At 47.0% G+C, this 20,457-nt stretch overlaps 1 protein-coding gene across 10 annotated transcripts in view; it reads left to right on the forward strand.

The window, feature by feature from the left end:
• The window catches only part of BIN1 (bridging integrator 1), a 94,174-nt gene that overhangs the window by 29,147 nt on the left and 44,570 nt on the right, over nt 1-20,457 (forward strand). For 8 of the 10 annotated variants that reach the window (XM_083841956.1, XM_083841958.1, XM_083841963.1 and 5 more), the window contains exons 2-5: nt 9,483-9,563; nt 16,898-16,952; nt 17,355-17,449; nt 19,388-19,483. In XM_083841956.1, coding sequence (XP_083698082.1) covers nt 9,483-9,563; nt 16,898-16,952; nt 17,355-17,449; nt 19,388-19,483 — 327 coding nt within the window. Of the gene's footprint in view, nt 1-8,761; nt 8,899-8,957; nt 9,135-9,482; nt 9,564-16,897; nt 16,953-17,354; nt 17,450-19,387; nt 19,484-20,457 lie in introns of those variants that run through there. The other 2 variants (XM_083841960.1, XM_083841961.1) reach the window with 2 other exon arrangements.

Consider the following 20,457-nt stretch of genomic DNA (forward strand, 5'->3'; position numbering starts at 1 on the left):
TTTTGGTTTTGCTTAAAAATGTAGCCAGATCCACTCAAAAGTACTATGAACAACATTTTTCCCTAATAAAAGCAAGGGAGTGCCTATAGAACTTGCCCGTTTCTTCAAAGACCTTGTTATTTACAGGCTTTTTGCCAGAGCAGATGCCACAGAAATTGACTGAGCCCCTGGGCTTTGCTTACAGTTGAATGTCATCTTTATCTCTTTCTCTAATGAGTCTGTATGAGTCTGGAATTAGCACAGATTAACCGTGCGGTATTTCCTGTGCCTTTTGGTTTCGGAACCGATTCCGTGCCTTGGAGAAGGAGTCCCACCGCTGGTCTGCGGAAAGCTGAGAATCAATCCATCAAACTTGCCGAGGGTTAGACATCGTAGCCCAGTGTTGTGGGAATTGGTGGTGTGCTGGCTGGGTGTCTGCACTGCTCTCATCAAGCGATCTGGATGCCAGCATGTGAGAACCTATAGAAGAGGGGCAGAATAAACAGTTTGTTAGTTCAGGTTCCTGAGGATAAGAAGAGGACTAGATCAGTAATGACCTTCTGCTTCAAAGCAAAAAATACCTCCGTAATTCTGAATGCTACACTGCTCCTTTAACCCATATTTATTGTAATGAATGCAAAATTTCAGAAGTCTCTGTGCATGTTTTCACTGATCAGATGCTTCTAACATGTAACGCAAGCTTGTTCGCCGAGTGGCTGTAGGAAACTGAAGCGTTGCAGGGAGTGCTTGGCCACTGGAGGCAGGACGTGTAGCTGATAGCTTTAACCTTGGCTTCCTCCCTACTTGTGTAACGCTTGCCAAATAGCAATGGATATGCTGTACTTGTATGGTCAAAGATGGGAGGATAAAAAGGACTATGCTGCAGTAGCCTGCGAGATACTGCAGCTGTAAGCATGAAGCTTTCAGAGAAAGATGAGATAGAAGCTGTTGGCTTGTTGCTCCAGGCGGTGTGGTAGATTAAAGAAACAAAGAGGTACTCCAGCCTACGCCTAGAGAGAAGGATCATGGAAATCAGTCAGCAGACAGCTATTTTGGAAACACCCTGCTTCTTGACAAAAAAAAAAAAAAAACAGCTCTCTAGTGGGTTATAGCTAAAAATGCAAGTTGCAGGCGTGTCTTGGTTTATATTTTAAGTGCGCAAACCACAGACGACTAACTGATTTCCAGTGCTCAGGCCTCTCAGCAGGTGGGCTCTTAGGATTTCCCAAAGCAGCAGCCCATAGTTGCATGCAAAGAAAAGGGGAGAATAGACTTGTTAGATATTAGGAGATGGGAGATTTCAGACTTCTTAGAGGGCTCTTAAATTCATGTTTGCAGTATATGACTGCTCGTTCCTAGATCATGAGGATTTGCCAGGTTCTGCAATCTTTTGGAGGGATTTGTCTTTCTGAAATCTGCAGACCGTCTGGATAAAATAAACATGTAAAAATGCTCTGAGTGTTAAGTCGGCATTGTTCTGCATAGCAAGCTGGAATATTGATGGCTTTGCCTTCCATAACAGCTTGCATAACCTTTCTCAGGTTCACGCTAATAAATGCCTTCTTCAGTGCAGCAAATACAGTCTGTGGGCTTACTAAACTCATACGTGCAGCAGCTCTCTGAACTGCTTCTTCTCCAGCATCATCTTTAAGTAGCTACCTACGGTGGTTCAGAAGGGTTAGGTGCCTAAAGTATGAGTTATACAGAAATATATGCATGTGAATATATGCGTATTCAGAATACTTGAGCGACACGGGCACCCTCATAGTGGTGAACTTTTACAGCACACAGATTTTTATCTTAGAGGGAGAGTCCCTTCATACAGAACCTCAGGTCTCACCTGTGATGTTGGGAGCAGTTGCACTTTACAGCTTGAATAACACGACTTGGCCTTGCAAAAAGGTACTGCCCGTCCTGTAGGTAATGTGGAAAGGCTACTTGGGCAGAATATCATTATTTTTCGTGGTGGAGGAGAAGCTTCCAACCTGGATAAATATCCAAGATCAGCGTTTCTGGAATTGTTCTCCTGATTTGGGGGAGCAGGAAGCAGAATGAGGCTGGTGAGTGTTACTTCTGTCTGCTGGATTCACCATACTTGCTCTCTCTGAAAATGGAAATGTCAGCTTCTGGAGGAAAATGCTGTGTCAGGAGACTGTGGTCCTCAACAGACATCTTCCTCTAAGAGGGAGGGCTTTTGCAACGAAGTTTGTGCCAGCCAAGTATGGGGCTTTTAGCCTATCCTGTTGTGCTGCTCCTTTTTCTTCCTTCGTACTTTCTTCCATTAATTTGTATGTTGACGATATAATAGCTGGAGACGTTAGCAGATCCTGGTAACCAAGGCTTTCCAGAGTGAGTGACATTAAGGCAGGGAAATGTCAAAGCCCGATTTAGAAAAGTGATTTGATCACAGGTTGGAATTGAAAGTAAAGTACTTACTACCTTCTTCAGAAAGAATTGAGTACTATAAGTGTGGCAGCAGTGGGGCTGGGGGAACGTGCTGCAGGCTTCAAAAACAAAGAAACCATTTATGCTGCTCCTCGGAGATGTTTGTCTTGCTGGGATGGGGAATGTGGCAAGCAGTACAATTGCAGATGCTGAAGGAGTAAAACAAATAGAGGATTGGGTAACCTGGGCAATGAAAATCCTCCTGCCTCTTTTCCCTGTGGAGAAGATGAGTTAGAGGTTCTGGCCACAGGTCTAGGAAGACTTTTACCTTGTGCTCAGAGCTCTGCCCATTCACATGGCAATTTTGACTTAGAGAGTGAGACAGCAATTCTCCTGACACAGTGTGTGAGACAGTTTCTGGAGCTCCAAGTGCAGGAAGAGCTGAGATCTGCTAGATTGGCTAGCTGTCCTGTGCTTGGGCTGAACAGGTCTGAGGGTTTGGCCCAGTTCTCGTTGAGTTTACCTGCAGTCTTAGGACGCTTGATAATGATGTGAACAATGAGTGCTAGGACTGACCAAGGGATTCACATCACTATCATGTAACTCGAGAAAAGCATCCGCATCCCCCAAAGGGAGCCAAGCATTGGAGGAAGCGTCTTAAGAGTGACAGGTTTCATGAGCTTGCTCCAATTAGTCTTCATAACAAATACTGTGAAGTAGTCTAAGGACCTTTACAGAACAGAGAATGAAATACAAAACATCTCTTGTGGTGCTGTTACTGTAAGAAAACATAATATCCTCCCTGTAGTACTGTTGATTAACAAGTTTCTACATCTTTCTGCTTTTGTTTATAAGCATTGTGAGATGTTCCAGTGCAGCAGCTAGCTGAGCCTGTGCATCCTTTTACGATGGGTACTAGCTGCCTCATCCCATAGGGAGAAGCTGAGCAGAGTAATTTTGATTTGCTTGAGGTCTTGGGTGAAGTGCATGATGCAGTTAGGAATAGCTTATCCTCAGAGGGCTATCACTACAGGCTTGTGCCCTGCAGTTCCTTCAGTTAAAGCCTCTGAGTTTGGATGGAGGTTTGCAGCTGCATTAGAAAAAATTGCTGCAGCCAAGCAATCCCCTTCTTATGGTTCACCAAAAGAAAAAAATAATAAAGTTTTCAGCAGAGTATTGAAAGGAAAATGCTGAAATAAAGCAGGTGTTCTTACATCAGGATGGTGCAATGTGCAGCCACAAAAGTAGGGCAGGTCCTTTGTGTACCCCTTTCTTGGGGATGTTACTCACTGCCTTAAGGATAAGCGGACCGTCATTTCCAGCCACGAGACTTCAAAAAAAGTCCTATACCTGCTGTGTGTATTTCTACATCTCACTTTACACCTGGCATGCAGAGATCAGAAACACACGGTTATATCCTTCAGATGCTAACTTCAGTCTGGTGAAAGTTGTTGCCTTGAACTGTCTCTGAGCCTATTCTAGGGTAGCAGGTTTCTCCAGGAAATAATTCAGAATGAGAAAGTGGAGTTCCTGGATTTTTTTCTTATTGGCTGTAGAGTGAGCAAAGAGGATAAACCTTGTAAGGCAACCCAATATGACATGAGTAATATTAAACTTGAGTTTAAACTGGAGTGAGTCACGTTAAACTCGAGAGGTGTGTCCTGAAGGTGCAGGTCATGGTGAGACTGCTCCTTAGTAGCTGTCAGAGGCAGACATTTGAGATGAGCCTTGAAAGCAGTGCAGTGTGACTCTTGCTCCTATGGGATATTTTGCAGTGTAGTGCCATTTAGGGAAGGTGACAGAGACTTAGATTTCTTTGATGATTAGCCATATTTGCCATTATTCTTTAGTCACGTTTGGATGTATATTGCATTTCTGACTGAATTTCTGACGGAAGAAGGAGTGAGGTCTTGGAGTGGATATTCAGAGACCAGGCGATTAACCTTCTGTTGCTGTCATCTTCAGGATTTGGAAACTACCTCTGAAAGGGCCTTACAAGATCCTTCCCCTGTTCAGAGTGGATGCAGACCTGCTTAAATCACACCTTAGACGGTCATCTAATTTTTCTGGAAGTCTGCCATTAGCGAAGAATCTCCATTCAATCCCGTCTATTTGAATGCTTTAAGTTCGTCACTGTTAGCAAATTTTTTATATTGCTGTTGTTGAAGTCTCGGAACATCCAGTGTGACCAGAAAATTATTGTTGTTATATTTTATTATTATTATTTTTAAATATATATATATATAGCTGTATTTTGGTTTAGAATACGTCAAATAAATGCAAATTCTTATAGGCTTTAGTGAGAGGGACACCTGTGAAATCGTAAGAGCACTGAAAACCCTGGTCACCCCACCTCTCTGTACCTCTGCTTCCCATTTGCCAGCTGGGGATGCCGGGGATAACTGTGGTCACTCTGTGCCCCGCTGAACAAATGCTCCCCTTTTCAGCTGGATGGAAGTGACATTGGACGTGGATTTCCCAGGTTATACAGGAAGTCTCTAACAAAACACTGTATTGAACCGTGATTTCCCAACGTCCTGTCTTTGCAGGATCTGTTGAATTTTGCCAGCAAATAGAGGCGAACAAGAGCTGCTCTGTCTGCACTAAGGGTGACGCTGCCCTTTCCCATTTTCCAGTGATCTTGCTGATTGCTCAGCCCCGGGAATAATTCTCTCAATTTAAAATGCAGTGCTAAGACCTTTGGAGTTTCTTCCTGTCCATCCCATCCTCCTTTGTCCGATTGTCCCAAAGAAAGACTCGATTGTGCCAGGCCGGGCTGTCCCCCGCCGGGCCTAGAGGCAGGCGCTGAGGCAGCAGTGCGGCCTGCTCTGGGGGGCAGGTAGGGGGCTTCTGCTCCTCTCCCCGAGCACAAAACCCAAGTCCTTCGCTGAGCAACTCACATCTCCCTGGGGCAAGGGACAAACCAGGCTTAAAAAGCTTGTGCAATTCCCTTTGTATCTTATTAAGTTATGGGGCTTTGCTCTTTCCATTTTGACTTGGATCCTGTTTTCTTCCGCCCCGCTTTCTGTGTGTCTTCCATGGAAGAACAGGCTGCGGCCTGAGGTTGAAGATTTATTTGTTCTGTTGCTGGTTGACCCATTGGCACATCCCAACTTGTTGGAGTTCAAAATTAGTCACAGTATTACTGGCTCTTTGCCTAGTTGGTAGGTAGTTGAAGATAATGCGCTGGGGTTGGCAGATACAGCAGAAGTCAGAGGCATTTGTGAGGGAGGGAGAGGTCAGGAGCTGGAGGGATTTAGGAGCAGAGGGGCCGTGTCCTTCAGGTATGACAACCCCGTCTCTGATACAGTGTGGAATAAGATGTGGTTGTGCAGGGCTCAACCTCTCTGGTTGTGGGCTTAGCGACTCCCCCTTCATCAGGGCTAGACCAGCCTAAATTCAGGTGTTTCAGATGGAGATTTATCTCCGTTTGGTATCCACAAGTTGGATTTATTGGTGTGTTGTTATTATATGCGTGTTGTTAAGCCACCTCATTCATGCAAAGTATTCCCTCCTTCATCTTCCACCTTTTTGAAATGGTCGCTTTCCTTATGCAGGGTCAGGATTTCTCAGGTCAAGGGCAGACCAAGGAGCCGAGGCATGGTTGCTGCTTAATCTTTTAAATGCCAGATCCATGTCGCTGCCCAGTGTGGTTTGCCTCCAGACAGCAGCTGACAGATCACACCATCCCTGATCCGCCCTGAGATTTGGGAGCCACGGCGGGGTTCTGACTCCTACCCTGGTAAATCTGCTCCATTAATAGCTATCAAAGAGCCTGAAGTTTCCATCCGAACTTTATCTGGCTTTGCAACGAGCTGGAGGATTAGAGACCGTCACAGGGGAAGGGAGGGAGCAGCCGTGGCTCACCCGGAATAGCCTGACCTATGACGGCACGTACCAGCCTGGGGACGGGAGTTGTCCTGTGAGCTCACGGGTTATTAGCAGAGAGAATAGGCATGCCTGCAGTCAGCAGCACACCCAGGGCCATCTGCTCCATCCCTGTCTGGTTTAGGGGGTCCAGAGGGATCCGCTAGCGCAGCTCGCCGGTGTGGCGCTGTTGGGAGAGCTGGGAGCAGGTTTGACGACCAGCCTTGTGGAGCCATCATTTTATACTGCTCAGGTGACTTTTACATTTGACTTCTGGGCTGGTTGTACAAGGCAGATTTGTTTTTGAGAGGGGGTGGTGGGAGAACATAATCTGTGCCGTGGAGCAGTGCAGAAATGTCTCTGCTATATCATAGCAAGTAATGAGGCAAACAGCAGGCTGCATGAGGCTGCCTTTTCCCCCATTCAGAGCTGCTCCTCAGCTGAGCATCACTGTTGCAGCAGAAGCTTTTTCCGCAAAGCCAGCCTGTGAGTTAAGAGCCCATTCCAGTGCCGAGTGTTTCGCAGGACAAGTGCAGAGCCCCTCAGCACAGTGGTACAAGAGCTTCCCAGCTGACCCTGCACTCAGTGTGCCTGTCCCCTAGGGAGCAGTGGAACTGCAGATTAACTTCTTGGACATGTGGGAAGCAGGAGTGCAGGCCATCGCAATGAATGGTCTGTGGGTATAGATGCACAGAGGCTGCTCTAAACCTTTGACCCCTGGCAACATACTCCAGATTCCTCTGAGTTAAACAGTCTCCTTCCCTGCAGGCCTGAAAACATCACATCTCCTGATTAGCCAGACAGATGTATTGCCCCACAAAAAAGCTCCTTTATATCCACATCAGTTCTCTTGATCTTCACATTGGGAACTTCATTCTGCTTTGCAATTTGCTGCTACTGTTCTTGCTGGGTAATTACCGCTGGGCACTTCTGGGGTGATGGCTCTCTTCATGTGCCAGACATATAGAAAGTCACCCAGCGGGTGGGAAACTCTTGCTCCATAATGGATCCGGTAGCCCAGGGGAGTACAGCTGACCACGGGGCCTTGGAGCAACATCCTTAGTAGAAGAGGCTCACCACGCCGCTTGGGGAAGATGAAGCCATATCGAACCCTTCTCGCTTGTTGGAATGGCAGAGAAATGTGTAGCCTGGGCGGTGTTCCTGTGGCATGCACGTGAGCAAAGGAGGCACCAGTAGCTGATGTGTAGGACTCTGCCTCTCCACCTTGTGCTGCTTTTCTTCCAGTCTCCAACAAGCTCGTGTGTGCCAGGGGCTTGAGAGGAAGATGCGAATACTCATGCTGTCTGCATCCTGCTGTGCAGACAGTTCACCAAGCGCATCAGTCATTCATAGCTGCAGTGCTTGCTGCTGTCACTCGAGCTGTAGAGAGCTGTGCTTCTAGCTGGAGGTCCTCGGTTCAGTCCTCAGTCACAAGCAGGGCAGTCCTCATGCGCATGCATCTCCCCCTCATCCTTCATTGCCACATGAATACCTCAAAGACTCCTGGATTTGAAGAGAGGCCACTGAACAGGGGGAGAATGAAAATCATTGATTCTCTCCTGGACATTCAATCCCAGCCTAAATAAGGGGATTTATGAGCTGAATGGCTATGCTGATCTACTGTGCGCAGCTTTAGAGGCAGTTACTGCAGGCAGGGGTAAGCTGGGGAATGTGTTTATAGAGAGAGAGGGGAATTGAGATTAGCCTCAGAGACATAACACAAACATCCTCCACCCTGCCTGTGCATTAAGGTGAGAGTGGGCCAGTAGGTGAACGTTGCATCCCATTTCATGGGCCTTCTCAGTGCCGTTTTGGGGATTGAAAGTACAAGTCTGATCCCTGCTCTGCAGGAAGATAACCCTCCTTGTGTTCTCTGAAAGGATCCACAGGTTGCAAAACAAGTTGGAAGAAGCTGGTTTAGGTGGCTGGCACAGCTGCCTGGCAGTCAGCCCCTCAGAGGGGCTGGGCTGGGGACGCTTACTAGTGGCCTCCCTGTAGACCTGATGGCAACAACCTGCACCTGCTCCTTCATCTGGGTCCTCTGAACATGGCAGTTGAGATCTATGGATAAAGGCCTGCTGTGTTCAGCAGAGCAAGAGAGACTTCTGCTTTCCCGTGCTTTCTGCCTCTCTGGCAGTCACGCTCTCACCAGACAGCACTCCCTTTCTTGTCCAAGTGTTCCTGCAGCACCCTTTCTTGCCCACCTTTGGCTCCCCGGAGTCTCCTCTGACTGAGGACTGGGTAGGCTTTTCTGCATTTTTATTGGTTCCGCAAGACCAGGCTTTCTTTTGGGCATGATCAGGTTTCATTTTTGATTAACAAATGTGTTTTAATCAAGCTTAACCAGCTGTAGTGCGTCCTCTTGTTTTCCTGCTGCTAGAGTTGCTTGGGGCACAGCAAGTAACTGCTGCCCTTCTCCGCAGCTGCGGTTTGTCTGGCCCTGTTGTGATGGGACCTGCCCTCCTGCCCAAGAAGTGCTTTGTTCAAAGCCCTGGAGCGACCCACTTAGCTGCACAGAGATAATTAAAAGAGAAATGTGATAAGGGAAGTAGTCTGATAAGGATTTTCTGCAGGCTGTGGGGAGCTGCGCTGTGCTGAGAGGTGGTGAGAGGAACAGGGCTGGCTGCTGACACTCGGATGTGACACAGAGTGTCCCGTAGACTCATGGTGCGAGGTCCCCAATTGCTCTCAGCAGCCAGCTCCTGCTAAGCATGTGCGTAGTGAGAAAAGGAGGAAAGAAGGTGGACTTTCACTGCTCCATCCATATTCTCTTTCTTAGGATGCCTCTGCACAGCTTTATGTGTTTGAGGGCAGCACACTCCAGCTGTTCCAGGAGCAAAAATCCCAGCCTGTCTGGACTAGTCTCATGTTAAACCAGGATGAGCATTACCACAGAACATGAGGTATATGAGGGATGCGGTTTGTTTCTGGTTGGTCCAGGAGATTGGTAACTGGGTCGCTGTTGCCTTGTTTGCAAAAAGCGTTAGACACGTGAAGAGCAAACTTCAGTTGTGCTCTTCCGTACAGCAGAGTATTAGAGATCTGAGTGCATTCTGATTCATCTGCAAGTCCTTTTTCAGATTGTGACTGTGCAGAGAAATACTCCAGAATTTCTGAGTAAAAAAATAAGGGAGACTTTTTTTAACCTTCCTTCTTTCAGCCTCATAAGCAAGAACTTGCAAGTGTTTCTTTGCGTTTGCTTTGTTATATCTGTGTTTGAAGTCTCCCATCTTTTTTCTCTCTTTCTGCAGGTCCTTCAGAAGCTTGGGAAAGCAGATGAAACGAAAGATGAGCAGTTTGAGCAGTGTGTGCAGAACTTCAACAAACAGCTGGTAAGATAATTGGAGATATGTAATTACACCCTGGGTTTCAGCATTAGTTTCTAATCATCTCCTACAATATGCAATTAAAGCACATGAAATTAAATGATGCCATAGTCATATTGAAGTGACCCACAACTCTTAACTGTTTGCTTACAAGAATTCACACTGTATCTTCCAATTCTGCTATCATGGAGTGAGTGAGTGTATGCTAAAAACTAATTCTTGTTCTGGACCCAAGTTTGGGGGAAAAAAATACTTCAACCAGAACATTTTCTTCAGTTAACATCTGCTGTGCAGTGTAGTTTTTTCCTGCTGGGCTGGAACCAGGCATAAGAGCAACATTGCCTCTCTGAAAAACGGATAAGAGAGGAAACAGATTAAAAAAAGAAAAACAAAATGGAAAAAGGGTAGATTCAGTTTCTGAAGAGCAAAAGGGAGGCAAACAAAACAAATGGTGAAAGGGGAACGTCCTTCAATGGGTAAGATCTAAATCTAACTTCCTCTCTATCTTTGCACAATCCCTGTGTCAAACCCGAGTCATCATTCTTTTAAGTGTCTGCTTCTTGCTTCTGTTGTAGCACACAAATATTTTAATAGTGTAGCAATTCCCCCTGCCATGGGTAGCAGTAGGATTATGTCTTGACCTGGGTGTGTTTTTATAACTGGAGCTTTCAGCCACCCAGATGAGAGGAATTTACAGGGCTGGCTGAAGCACAGCGGTGCTTGGTGTTAGGGGAAGCATTGCTTCTGTTTCATGGCAGGAAGTGCATGCAACACCAAAGCACAGGTGGTGCTAAAGAAAACCTTTAGACCATTTGTTTCCTGACATATCTAAAGCCTTTTTTTTTTTTTTTTTTTCCTGGAGCTGTTAGTGGCAGCTGCGTCATGTCTGTTAGGACTCAGCAGATGTGATTCTGTGTCCCAAAATCGGCTGAGCCGGGATTTGCCACAGCTGAATATAATGAAAATCTTTCAGTCTGACTTGGACTTGTGTCTAACCAAGGCTGACTACGGATTCCTGGAGACTAATGATCATTCTTTTGGCAGCAATAGTAGCTGTTGCTTCAGAAGTACGTGCAATGTCTCTATAGCTTGTCTACCGATGGTATTCTCTAGTACACAGAGGAATAGAGTTTGGCTTCTTTCTGGGGACATGACATTACCAGTTGTGACTTTTCCACATCACTGTTGAGACCAACTATCAGCAATTAAGAAATCTCCTTTTTAAGAAGAAAAACTCAGATTCAAACCTTGATCTGGCTGTCCAGAATGGCTTTTCAGTTTCCAAAGCCATCAGTCCCCATGGTGCATTGAGAAGCCTATTAAAGAAGCACTGCCTCTGTACCCCTTACAGTTCAATTTCTTTTGCCATCTTGCAGGGACAGACCATGAGCTAAACTCTCCAAACAATTTGTTGAAGGAGCCAGAGGCTGCTGTGCATTTGCTGCTTGTGGTCTCTTAGTCTTGCTTTGGCCCTCGGTTTCCCTATCAGTAAAATAAATGCAGGCAATGCCTGTTCTAAAGGGCATCTACATAAAAGTGAGTTAGCTGGATTGTTATCTAGGGACCAGGAGTTATGGTGCTAAGGAGACTGGGGAGAAAACGTTAGCTGTATGTGCATATAAACCCACTTGCTTCCATTTGCATGTATGCAATACGTGTGTATGGTATGGCTGCGTGTGAGAACTCTGTGCCCTTTCCTTACAAAGTGTGCTCCAGTTGGAAGCGTTAAGTCTGGAGGAAAGGTGAGCTTTTGCTGCAGGCCTGTAACAGAATAGCTCTCCTGGGGAACTGGCCGGGGTGCAACCAGAGGGTTATTGAAACAGGAGGGGAGCTTTGAAAAATATCCCGGTGGCAGTGGCCTTGTTTGCTCAGTTGGTTGGAGGCTCCTCTGACTCTAATGACTGCTCTGGGCCACGCTGACACACGTTCCGGGGGGGAGGACTGTCAATGAATGGGGAGCAGGTCTAAAAATAGTTTATTATTTCAACTAAGGCATCTTGTGGTTCTCCCAAACAGTGGATGAGTGGACATGAGGGAAGGCATTGCATTTTCCAGAGTGTTCTCCATTCAGGTTCATATGAGATCAGCACTCTGAGGTCTCAGAATAGCGGGAGCTTTTTAGCTCTCAGGCAGATGGATTTGCTACATGACAAATGAGCTGGGCGTAACAATGCTGCTGTAGGGCTCCCCTGTGTCTCTTGAAGGCCCACCAAACAGCACGGTTGGCCCCTGTGTTACTCCCTCACGACAGGTTATCTCCGGCAATTAGCCTCCCAGCTAGGTCCTTGGAACGCTCCTCTCCTTCCCTGTCCCGGTGTCACTTGTGTCCAGGCACCAGCACAAAGGGAAATTGTCCTCGGAGACCTGGGAGCAAGAGACCTGCCGCGAAGCTGCGGCACCTGAGGTGTGCCAGGCACCGGCTTCTCTTCCCCTGCATTTGAAATGCTCCCGGGAGGGAGCGAGCGAGGGGGAGGCTGGTGGCAGCCCTTACACCTGGCACCGCCTCGTGTTCCTGCCTGGCACAGCCGCTGGGTTTGATACCTTCGGGAGCCGCCGCTCGCGTGGAGGATCTGGGTTGGTTTACAGCGTTTCACAACAAGACAAGCTGCTGCTGGCACGGGCTGCACCATCGCTGCCCGCGCTTCGCAGTGCTCGGCTCAGCCTCGGGGCAGGCAGCGCAGCTCTGGGCGTCCCCGCGGGGTGCCGGGTTTAATCTTTGCTCTCGCAATGTGGGTTTGGCTGTGGGTGCTACACCTAAAACCTTGTTTGTGGGCAGAGAGGAAGCACGCCACATACATAAGTAAATCCAGCAATGTATGGGTTTGTAAAACTGAAATCATTATTTAGTCCAAACCGAATTGTCAGAGAAAAAGAAAAAGAATGCAGTTAAAACTGCTACATGCTTCACTTCTACACATCCTTCTGGCGTCGCGCTCGCCCTTCCACTGCTCCTCTGGGTCCAAAGGTCAGTGTTTGTTCTGGCAGTGGTGGGGTGCTGGAGTGAGCCGTCAGCATCTGAAGTCCTGTGCTGTCAGCAGTGTAATGCTCATCTTGACAGTTTCATCATTCTCTTTCTAGGATCTGATTGGCGACGTTTTTGTATGTTTTCCAATGTGCCTTTGAGCCATATCCTATGTCTTAATTTCTCAAGTCCTCTGCTGTCCTTAGAGACCTGTGTTCCTCTCGTGAGTCTTGTTACGAGACTCATAACTCATGCAACATAGATTAACTGCTTGTTACTGCTGTCTATAAAAAAATACACAAAGAAAAAAAAAAAAACAACACGAGAAATGCTTATAGCTGTACCACACAAAGTAACGAAAAGTAAAGCAAAGCAGCCATAAATACCAAGTCAACTGGAAAAATTGCTGTCACAGCTAAACCAAGCAAAACAGAGTTAAAGGCTGGCCAAGAAAAGTTCAGAGGGGGCAAGATTCATGCCTCAGTTCTGAGGCCTTGCAAATTCAGTGCAAAGCCTGTGGCCTGTTGCAGAGATGGCCATACTTTATTGCAGGGTTACAGGACATCTGGCACAATGCTCAGAACTGCTAATTCATGTGCAGAGCTATCAAGATCTGACTCTCGGCACTGGGAAAGCTGGGACACTCTCCTCTTCTGCCCTGTGATAAGGAGCCGTGGCAGTCTGCTGGGCCCTCTGTGCTTGCCTCCTTGTTTAAGAGAGCGAGGGGTGAGAAGTATCGTCTTGAACAGTTGTCTGCTGTTGTAAAAATAATTGGCACGAAATCTCTTCTTTAGAAGTTGGGGGAGAATGTTTTTGGAAGCTTGTCTTCTACCAAGAAACAGCTCTACTGAGAATTACACACATAAATAGTGCTGGGTGAAAGGTGTTATAAATTACACACACACACTCCCCCAATAAAACAAGAAGTCCTCAAAATACTTTTGTGTTTTTCTTTCACCGAGTTATAAGTAATACGTAATTCATTTGGGCTTTGAAGAGAGCTCTTCCAGCTGCCCCAGTATAGCTCTTTCTGTGTTTAAATATGCACCTTTCTGCACATACAGCCCTTCATATTATACCTGGTTGTGTTTATTACAGGCTCACGGGGTTGCGTTACACTGTGATTGCAAGCGTGGCAGTATGACATTTCTTTCCCGAACATCTTTAGGGCCAACCATACTCCGTAACTTCCCCTGCACACCCTTAGACCTCTTGTTCTTTGATAACTGGGAGCTATATTCATTTTTCAGATTCCAGTTTCACTCTGTCTACTTTTACTTCTAAGTGTAGGAAGCATCTTCTGTATGTGCACTCAAGGGTACAGAAAGCTTCTGTTCTGCACGGCGTTTGACAGTGTCTGACTGCTTTGTGAGAGCTGTTTATGCAGAATCGTGGCTGTACGTGACAGCCTGCTTTAGCCTGCCTGGAGGAAGCAGGTGCTGCACGCACGGAGAGAAAGCATTTGCCAGAGTTTCTTGGGAAAGCATTAATGTTTAAAACAATGAAGAGAAACCCTTGTGGCAGCGAGGGAGGGAGCTGCTGCATCGGTGGCAAGAAACAAAACAATGGAAATGCCAAAAAGAGACTTGGAGGGGAACTCCGGGTACAAGCCACCCAGGTGCCTAGGAGAGCTGGGGTTCTTGGACAAACTGATAGTTGGGCCTCTCTTTGAGTCGTTCTGCTTACAGATCTTACAGCCTATGAAGACTATTCAGTGTCTTTAGCGGGCTAAGTACTTTGAAAGTAAACCCCATAGCCTTGGAGAGCCTTCAGCAAGGGCTGACTGAAAAGACCCCTGTGGTTGCAGGGTACAGCACTGCATACGGGCCGATGGTGCACGGCGGTGGCACAGCGCCTGGCTGAGGCATCTGCTTTGACAAGGCTACCAGGGCATGGCTGTGATTGCGCACTCCAGTATTTGGGCCCTGACTTGCAGTTTTTTTTCAGGTGACCCGTCTAAAAATCTGTCCTTGTTGATTTGATGTTCAACTGCAGTGCCAGCGGACCTCTCAGAGATCCTTTTGTTACCCTCATTTCGGGTCTGGTGTTGAGTCTTGAAGAGTCCCAGGGCGTCGGGGTTCTCTCACGCGCTGCTGTGGCAGGACTCATGGATGTATGGGCACAATTTTGAAGGTGGTTTCTGATTTCAGGTGCTATAGTTTTCAGTCACAGTTTAAGATGCTGTGGTACCCAAGAGTGTGGCAGGCAGGTTCTGCAGCAGACCTTCCCTGCCTCTGAGTTTTTGATAACCTCAAAGTAGCGTGTTTGAATTTAGTGATTCTTAAAAAACAATGTAGCTGCAGGGTGAAAATGTATACAACTGAGGGGTTTTGCACGATAGTTTCTTCTGTGCCATTTCTTCTTCTGATGTGACAGCTGACCTTGCCAATTCCAGTCTGCGATTTCAAGCATGGACCCATTCTAGGCAAAGACATCACTGCTTTTCTCTAAGCCCTTCTTGCTTGCTGTTTTGGCCACAAACAAACTCATACTACTGCTTGTCAGCTCAGCCTCCCTGATGGTCCTCTGTGTATTTGATTACTGGCATCTCATCCCTGGTGGTTTCTGATTGCACCACGAGGCAGTTTCATCTGCCCAGGTTTCCCCAGTCACCTTAAGCCAGCAGAGCTCTACATTTCCTTGCTTTGTATTCTAAGGCCTCCTAGGACTTTTGCAGCAGATGTGGTCGCTATTCCTTTCCTTTTGTACTCTCTTTGGGTCACTTTCCAATGCTTCTCCATCCAACTAGGAGTATGGCTTCCTTTTGTAAAGGCGGTCAGCTCTTTGCCATCCCTCAGTTCCTTTGTCGATGTCAGTAGGAAATGAACAAATGTGAATTCATCCAAACTTTTGAGGCAAGGAACTTAAATCAGGTGTGGCGTTTGGAAGCAGATGGACTTCTCCACAAAGATGTGCTAGCACTGCCACCTCAACAGCTGGGCAGATTTAGTCACTGCTTAGAGAGCACAGCTGCACCGAGAGCCCAAAGGATCGGGGCATGAGCTCAGATGAAGGAAGAGGTGGCTGAGTGGTGGGGAAAGCTGATGGGAAACATCTGCCTCTAAAGCTATTAGCTCTGAGGCAGCTGTCAGAGAAGTCCTGTGAGCTCCCTGTCTCCGGAGTTGTCTTCAGCTGTCAAAATTAGTTGTGCTGGGGGCCCCCCCATGGGACAAACTGGGAAGGAAAACGAGGCATGGCAGCAGGCTGTGAGGAAGGGGTGAGATGTGGCTGTTGCTTTCCTGTGTCCTTGTTTTTACAGCTACTTTGGGAGATGGTGAGGATCCAGTGAGATCCCACAGGGAAAGGGAAATCCTTTTATAACAGAGATCTCTGCCTTTCAAACTTTTCTGTACCCCAGCAGTTGTATCTGCATAGGTGTCTTCCGTGTTTGCTACTTCCCATGCTTTGACATCCTCTGTGGTGGTGTCGGTCGAATTCTCAGGCCTTTCTGTTGTTCTCTTTCATTTCTGATTGTATAACGTCACTGTCTGGATTCGGGAATGTTTCCCCGTCTGGTTTGCACCACTGTCAATGTCATTGCAGGGTAGAAGGGACACGGACCTGGCAGTGCTCATCCTGCAGTGGGAGAGTGGTCGGATGGGGAGGGCACGCGTGGTTGTGCATCTGAGCCAGCTTTGCTGTAAGAAGTTCCATGACCTGTTCAATCTGGGTGCTTGTGCTGTACTCCTCTGTGTTGCCCCAAGGCTCAAACAGTCAAAACTCAGCCTAGCTTCTGGTTTTAAGCCTTTGTTTCATAGCAAGTGAGGTCTGCTGCTGGCAGGCCACCTCCACGGTGTGGCTAAAGAAAAAGATTGATCCTGTATTTGCAAGTCCTGAAGCTTAAAAAGGATGTTTGAGCAGGTCAGAGGCCTCTTGTACCTACTTTGCACTGGGCTTTTGGTTTGCAGTGTTGTAGGAAAAAGTGGTGAGCTAAACTGCTCCCAAGCCAGTTCAAAATAAGACAATTACATTTATCTCCCCTATCCTACAGACACCCTTCAGTTACATTTGTTACATAGACCTACTAGCCCTTGGCTTACAAACTAATTGTCTTTTGAACCCTGTCCAGTTGCCAGTATGAAATTAAAACATTCAAGCTGGCTCTGCTGTGAAGAGCAAATCACACTTTACCCACATCAAATTGCTCAGTAGTTTGGTGATATTGTTGGCCAAACACGCATGCAGGTCACCAGCTGTGGACCTGCGAAGAAGGTTGGAGGGCCGCGTGGTTTCCCTGTTAATATTCGTTTAGGCTGGTTAGAGTGCTGATGTTTAGCCTGTCTGCAAGGTGATTTTTCTTTATTTAGAAGTGTTGGACTCCTCCCTCTTACACTGTCTTTGTCTGGAAGGATAACTGGTGGTTTTCTTACTTTCACAGTCGGAAGGCACGAGGCTGCAGAAGGATCTCCGAACTTACTTGGCTTCCGTAAAAGGTAAGATCAGTATATGCAGAAAACTGTTTCTGCTCAAGGCTTACCTGTGCAGTGAGGTTTTTGCAGCCTTCCCCTTTCTGGTGTTTCCTATCGCAAAGCAAGAGTTTTAAGGGAAGGTCCGCCTTGTCTGGGTGGGGGATCTCTCAGAATCCTTCAGGATCTGCTGAGGTGGGATGGGGTTGTGCTTTCATGCCAGGCTGGTGTGAACACAGAGGATTTGATGTGACTGCATCCTTTCTCCCTCTGGTTACCTTCCTTTTCTGTGTTACCCAGGGGCAGACGTTCCATAAGGAACAGCTTAGCATTTGTTGTAACCCATTCAACATCTCCTGTGTCCCCGTTCCTCAGGATAAGGGATGAAGTGTTTCCCTGTTTCTGAGGCAGTTACCTCTTCTTTCCTAGCTATGCATGAGGCCTCCAAGAAGCTGACGGAGTGTTTGCAGGAAGTTTATGAGCCGGATTGGCCTGGGAGAGATGACACAAATAAAATAGCAGAGGTAAGACTCAGCCCAGGATGTGGGCTTACCAGGCTTGGTCTGTCAGAGGAGATGGGCTTTGGAAGCTGTCTGTGAGCTAAATTCCTTCAGGCACACAGCTTTACACGCAGCAGTAATCAGAGAGACAAACTCAGTGCTGGGAATAAGGGAAAGCTGAAGGAATGTGGCCTGTGTTTTTGTCCGTGTGGGGCACTGTTCCCAGGTGCTTGAGCGGTGCAAAGAGCCCTGAACTTAAGTCCACAAGCTACTTTGTTCTCTCAACAGTGGCTAAAAAGGGCCAGGGGATGCCAAAGAGAGTCTGTAATAGAATCAACTGGATATATTGTTCATGCTTCATGCAAGAGGAATGGAAACCTAAAATCTATGCCCAAAGCATGGTCAGACCAGCCAGCCGTTGTGTAGCTGCAGTCGCCCTCCTACTCACAGCAGTACAGCCAGCTGCCATATTTTGCTTGCCATCTTGTTTGTCTGAGCCATATTTCACCCCAACCTGCTGTTCTTATCCCTCGGTGAGGTGATGCCTGTCCAACTTGCCCAGGTGTTTTCTGTGGAGCTTGGGGCACAGCCTGTCATTTGACATCTTGGATGCCCCTTGGCTTGTGTGCGCGGTGGGTCCAGCTGGAAGCAGACACCCTCTGCTCTCTTGCTCAGCTGTTCAGCTGGGCAGCAGCTGTGGCAATTCAGCTCTGTGGATCCATCTGCTGTGAGGCTGCAGGACAGGGCTTATCTGCAGCTGTTCATGGTGTTGGAGCAGGGGGGAAGGCACAGGGAGAAAAGCAGGAGAAGGATTCTTCCCTTTCCTCTGCTTTCCCTGCAGAATTCTCACATGAAATAACATTTACGTCTTACCCAGGAAATACTGACTTCAAAGCAGATAAATCAAACAAAACCTGAACGTTTCCAGGTCAATTCTTGCATTAACGTGGAAACTTTCCATTATGAAGTGGTCTTGCAGTAAATAACAAAATTGTAATTCAGTTGGTTTGGCTTCACATTCTTTGTTGGCCTTGTTTCTTACTGAGCGGCTGTGTTGCTTCCTGGGAGACTGTCCCATCAACAAACTTGAGCCAGAGAAGTCAAGAGAAGCATGAGTCCTGACAAGTGCCTGCAGCTATTCTGAGGGGCTGCAGGAATATTTCCAGCCTCCATCTCCCCATTTAATGCCTTTCTGTCATTTGGGAAAAGAGAAGTGGGAGATGAGTGCTATTCCTGGCAAAAAAAACCAAACCAAACCAACCAACCAAAAACCACCCTGAAATCCCACCATAAAGAGGACTTTTTTTTTCTTGAATAGTTTAGTCAAAACTTTTTGACCAAGTGGAAAAACAGGAGGGAGTGACAATTTCCACCTAATCCAGGGTGTTGATGGGAAGTTAGCGTGGCTGAGAAAAGATGAAGGATGAAGTATGCACAGGGTGGGGTGCAAGCCTTGAACGCAACCTCCATGGGGCCAGGTGGTGTGAGGGCTGAAGAGTGCTACAATAGCTTTCTGCTATTCGTTATCTTTCAGAAAGCTATGTTAGAGTGAAGGAGAAAATGGTGCCCAGTGGTGTCAGATGTCCCATTTTTGTGGCTGCTGGAGGAAGGGGTCTTGGAGGAGGAGGTGAAGGGAGCCTGACGTTCATCATCCATTCTGCCTTATGGACTTGGACTAGCACAGTAGAGGAACAGATAAGCCCTCAAAGGAAGGCTCACGAAGGGTGCTGTGTCCGTGGAGAGGTTGCCTGAATTAGCAGCATCAGGCTTTCTTTTCTGTATCTACATTTCTGCCATGACCTCAGTTTTCAATTAACTTTTCTGCTCCTTAGTTTTTCCTAAGAAATGACTATTTCTTAAGAGCTCTGGGGACTGAAATTGTTGTCTGCAGCACTCACTGAGACAGGCATGAATGCAGAGCTCTGTGCTTTTAACAGTTTGCTCATTACTTTTGTTTTTCAGAACAATGACCTCCTCTGGACGGATTTCCATCAGAAGCTGGTGGATCAGGCGCTTCTGACCATGGATACTTACCTTGGCCAATTCCCAGATATTAAAGTAAGATTCTTATTAAGTCTTTTGATCTAGAGTCATAGCAGATGAAAACTCGTAAGTTCCTTGCATCCCCATGTTCTTCATGGGGATGTGCGTGCTGTGCTGTTGCATGCTTTGCTTTTAGAGCAGCCAAGATCTTTGCAGCCCTGGTTCATGTGAAAATGCCATGTTCTCCTTTGGGCTTGAAGCAACAGAATGAAGAATCCAGGGGAAAGACGCTGAAGAAAAAACATCAGTACAAAACTAGAGGATCCATACAAAATCCCGCTGAGTCTCAGTGCAGGAGGGTAGTGTCAGCAACAGCTCACAAGCTCTCGGTTTCTCTTTTCAGTCCTTTGTTGTGGCTTTTTTTTTTTTTTTTTTTTAACTTCCCTGTAAGTACAATGTGTCGAGGAAGCAATTAGTGGCAAATGTGCTTCATAGGTAGAGGCTGGTGTGGAAGGCAGATTTCTGTGTTCCCTGAAGCCCTGCTGCACATATTTTCAGCTCTTTGCCAGGAAGGGGAATGCTGAATGTATGTCTTTTGGAGAGAGGTCGTATCCAAGGACCTGGGTTTGAATGATGTCCTGTAGGTTCCCCTTCCGCTGTTGTCATCTCTCCATTCGCTTTGAGAAGGTTATGCAGGAAATGTCTTCGCCATATGGAAGTGCTAATAATGATATCACCATATGGGAAGTATCAGCTTGGCTTCTTCCCAGTGAAAACAACCCTTTCCCCACCACATGGCTCTTAAAACGTTTGTCAATATTTGTTGCTCCAGGAGGCTTGTGCTGTATCAAAGCGGGGCAGGTCACAGGCTTGAAAATAAGCCCTGAACAGCAGTGTCATTGCCTCCTGGGGCTCCTTGGTTTTGCTTCATTTTTCCAGCCTCCTCTGTTCCTGGAAATCCGAGGAGGGGAAGGGTGAAGAGGCTTGCTGTTAGTTTCAACCCGCTGAAGGCTGTAGTGCTGATCACAGCCCATAGAGTGAGCCTGTGC

Source organism: Anser anser, assembly GCF_964211835.1.
Source record: "Anser anser genome assembly, chromosome: 6".
Taxonomy (NCBI): Eukaryota; Metazoa; Chordata; class Aves; order Anseriformes; family Anatidae; genus Anser; species Anser anser.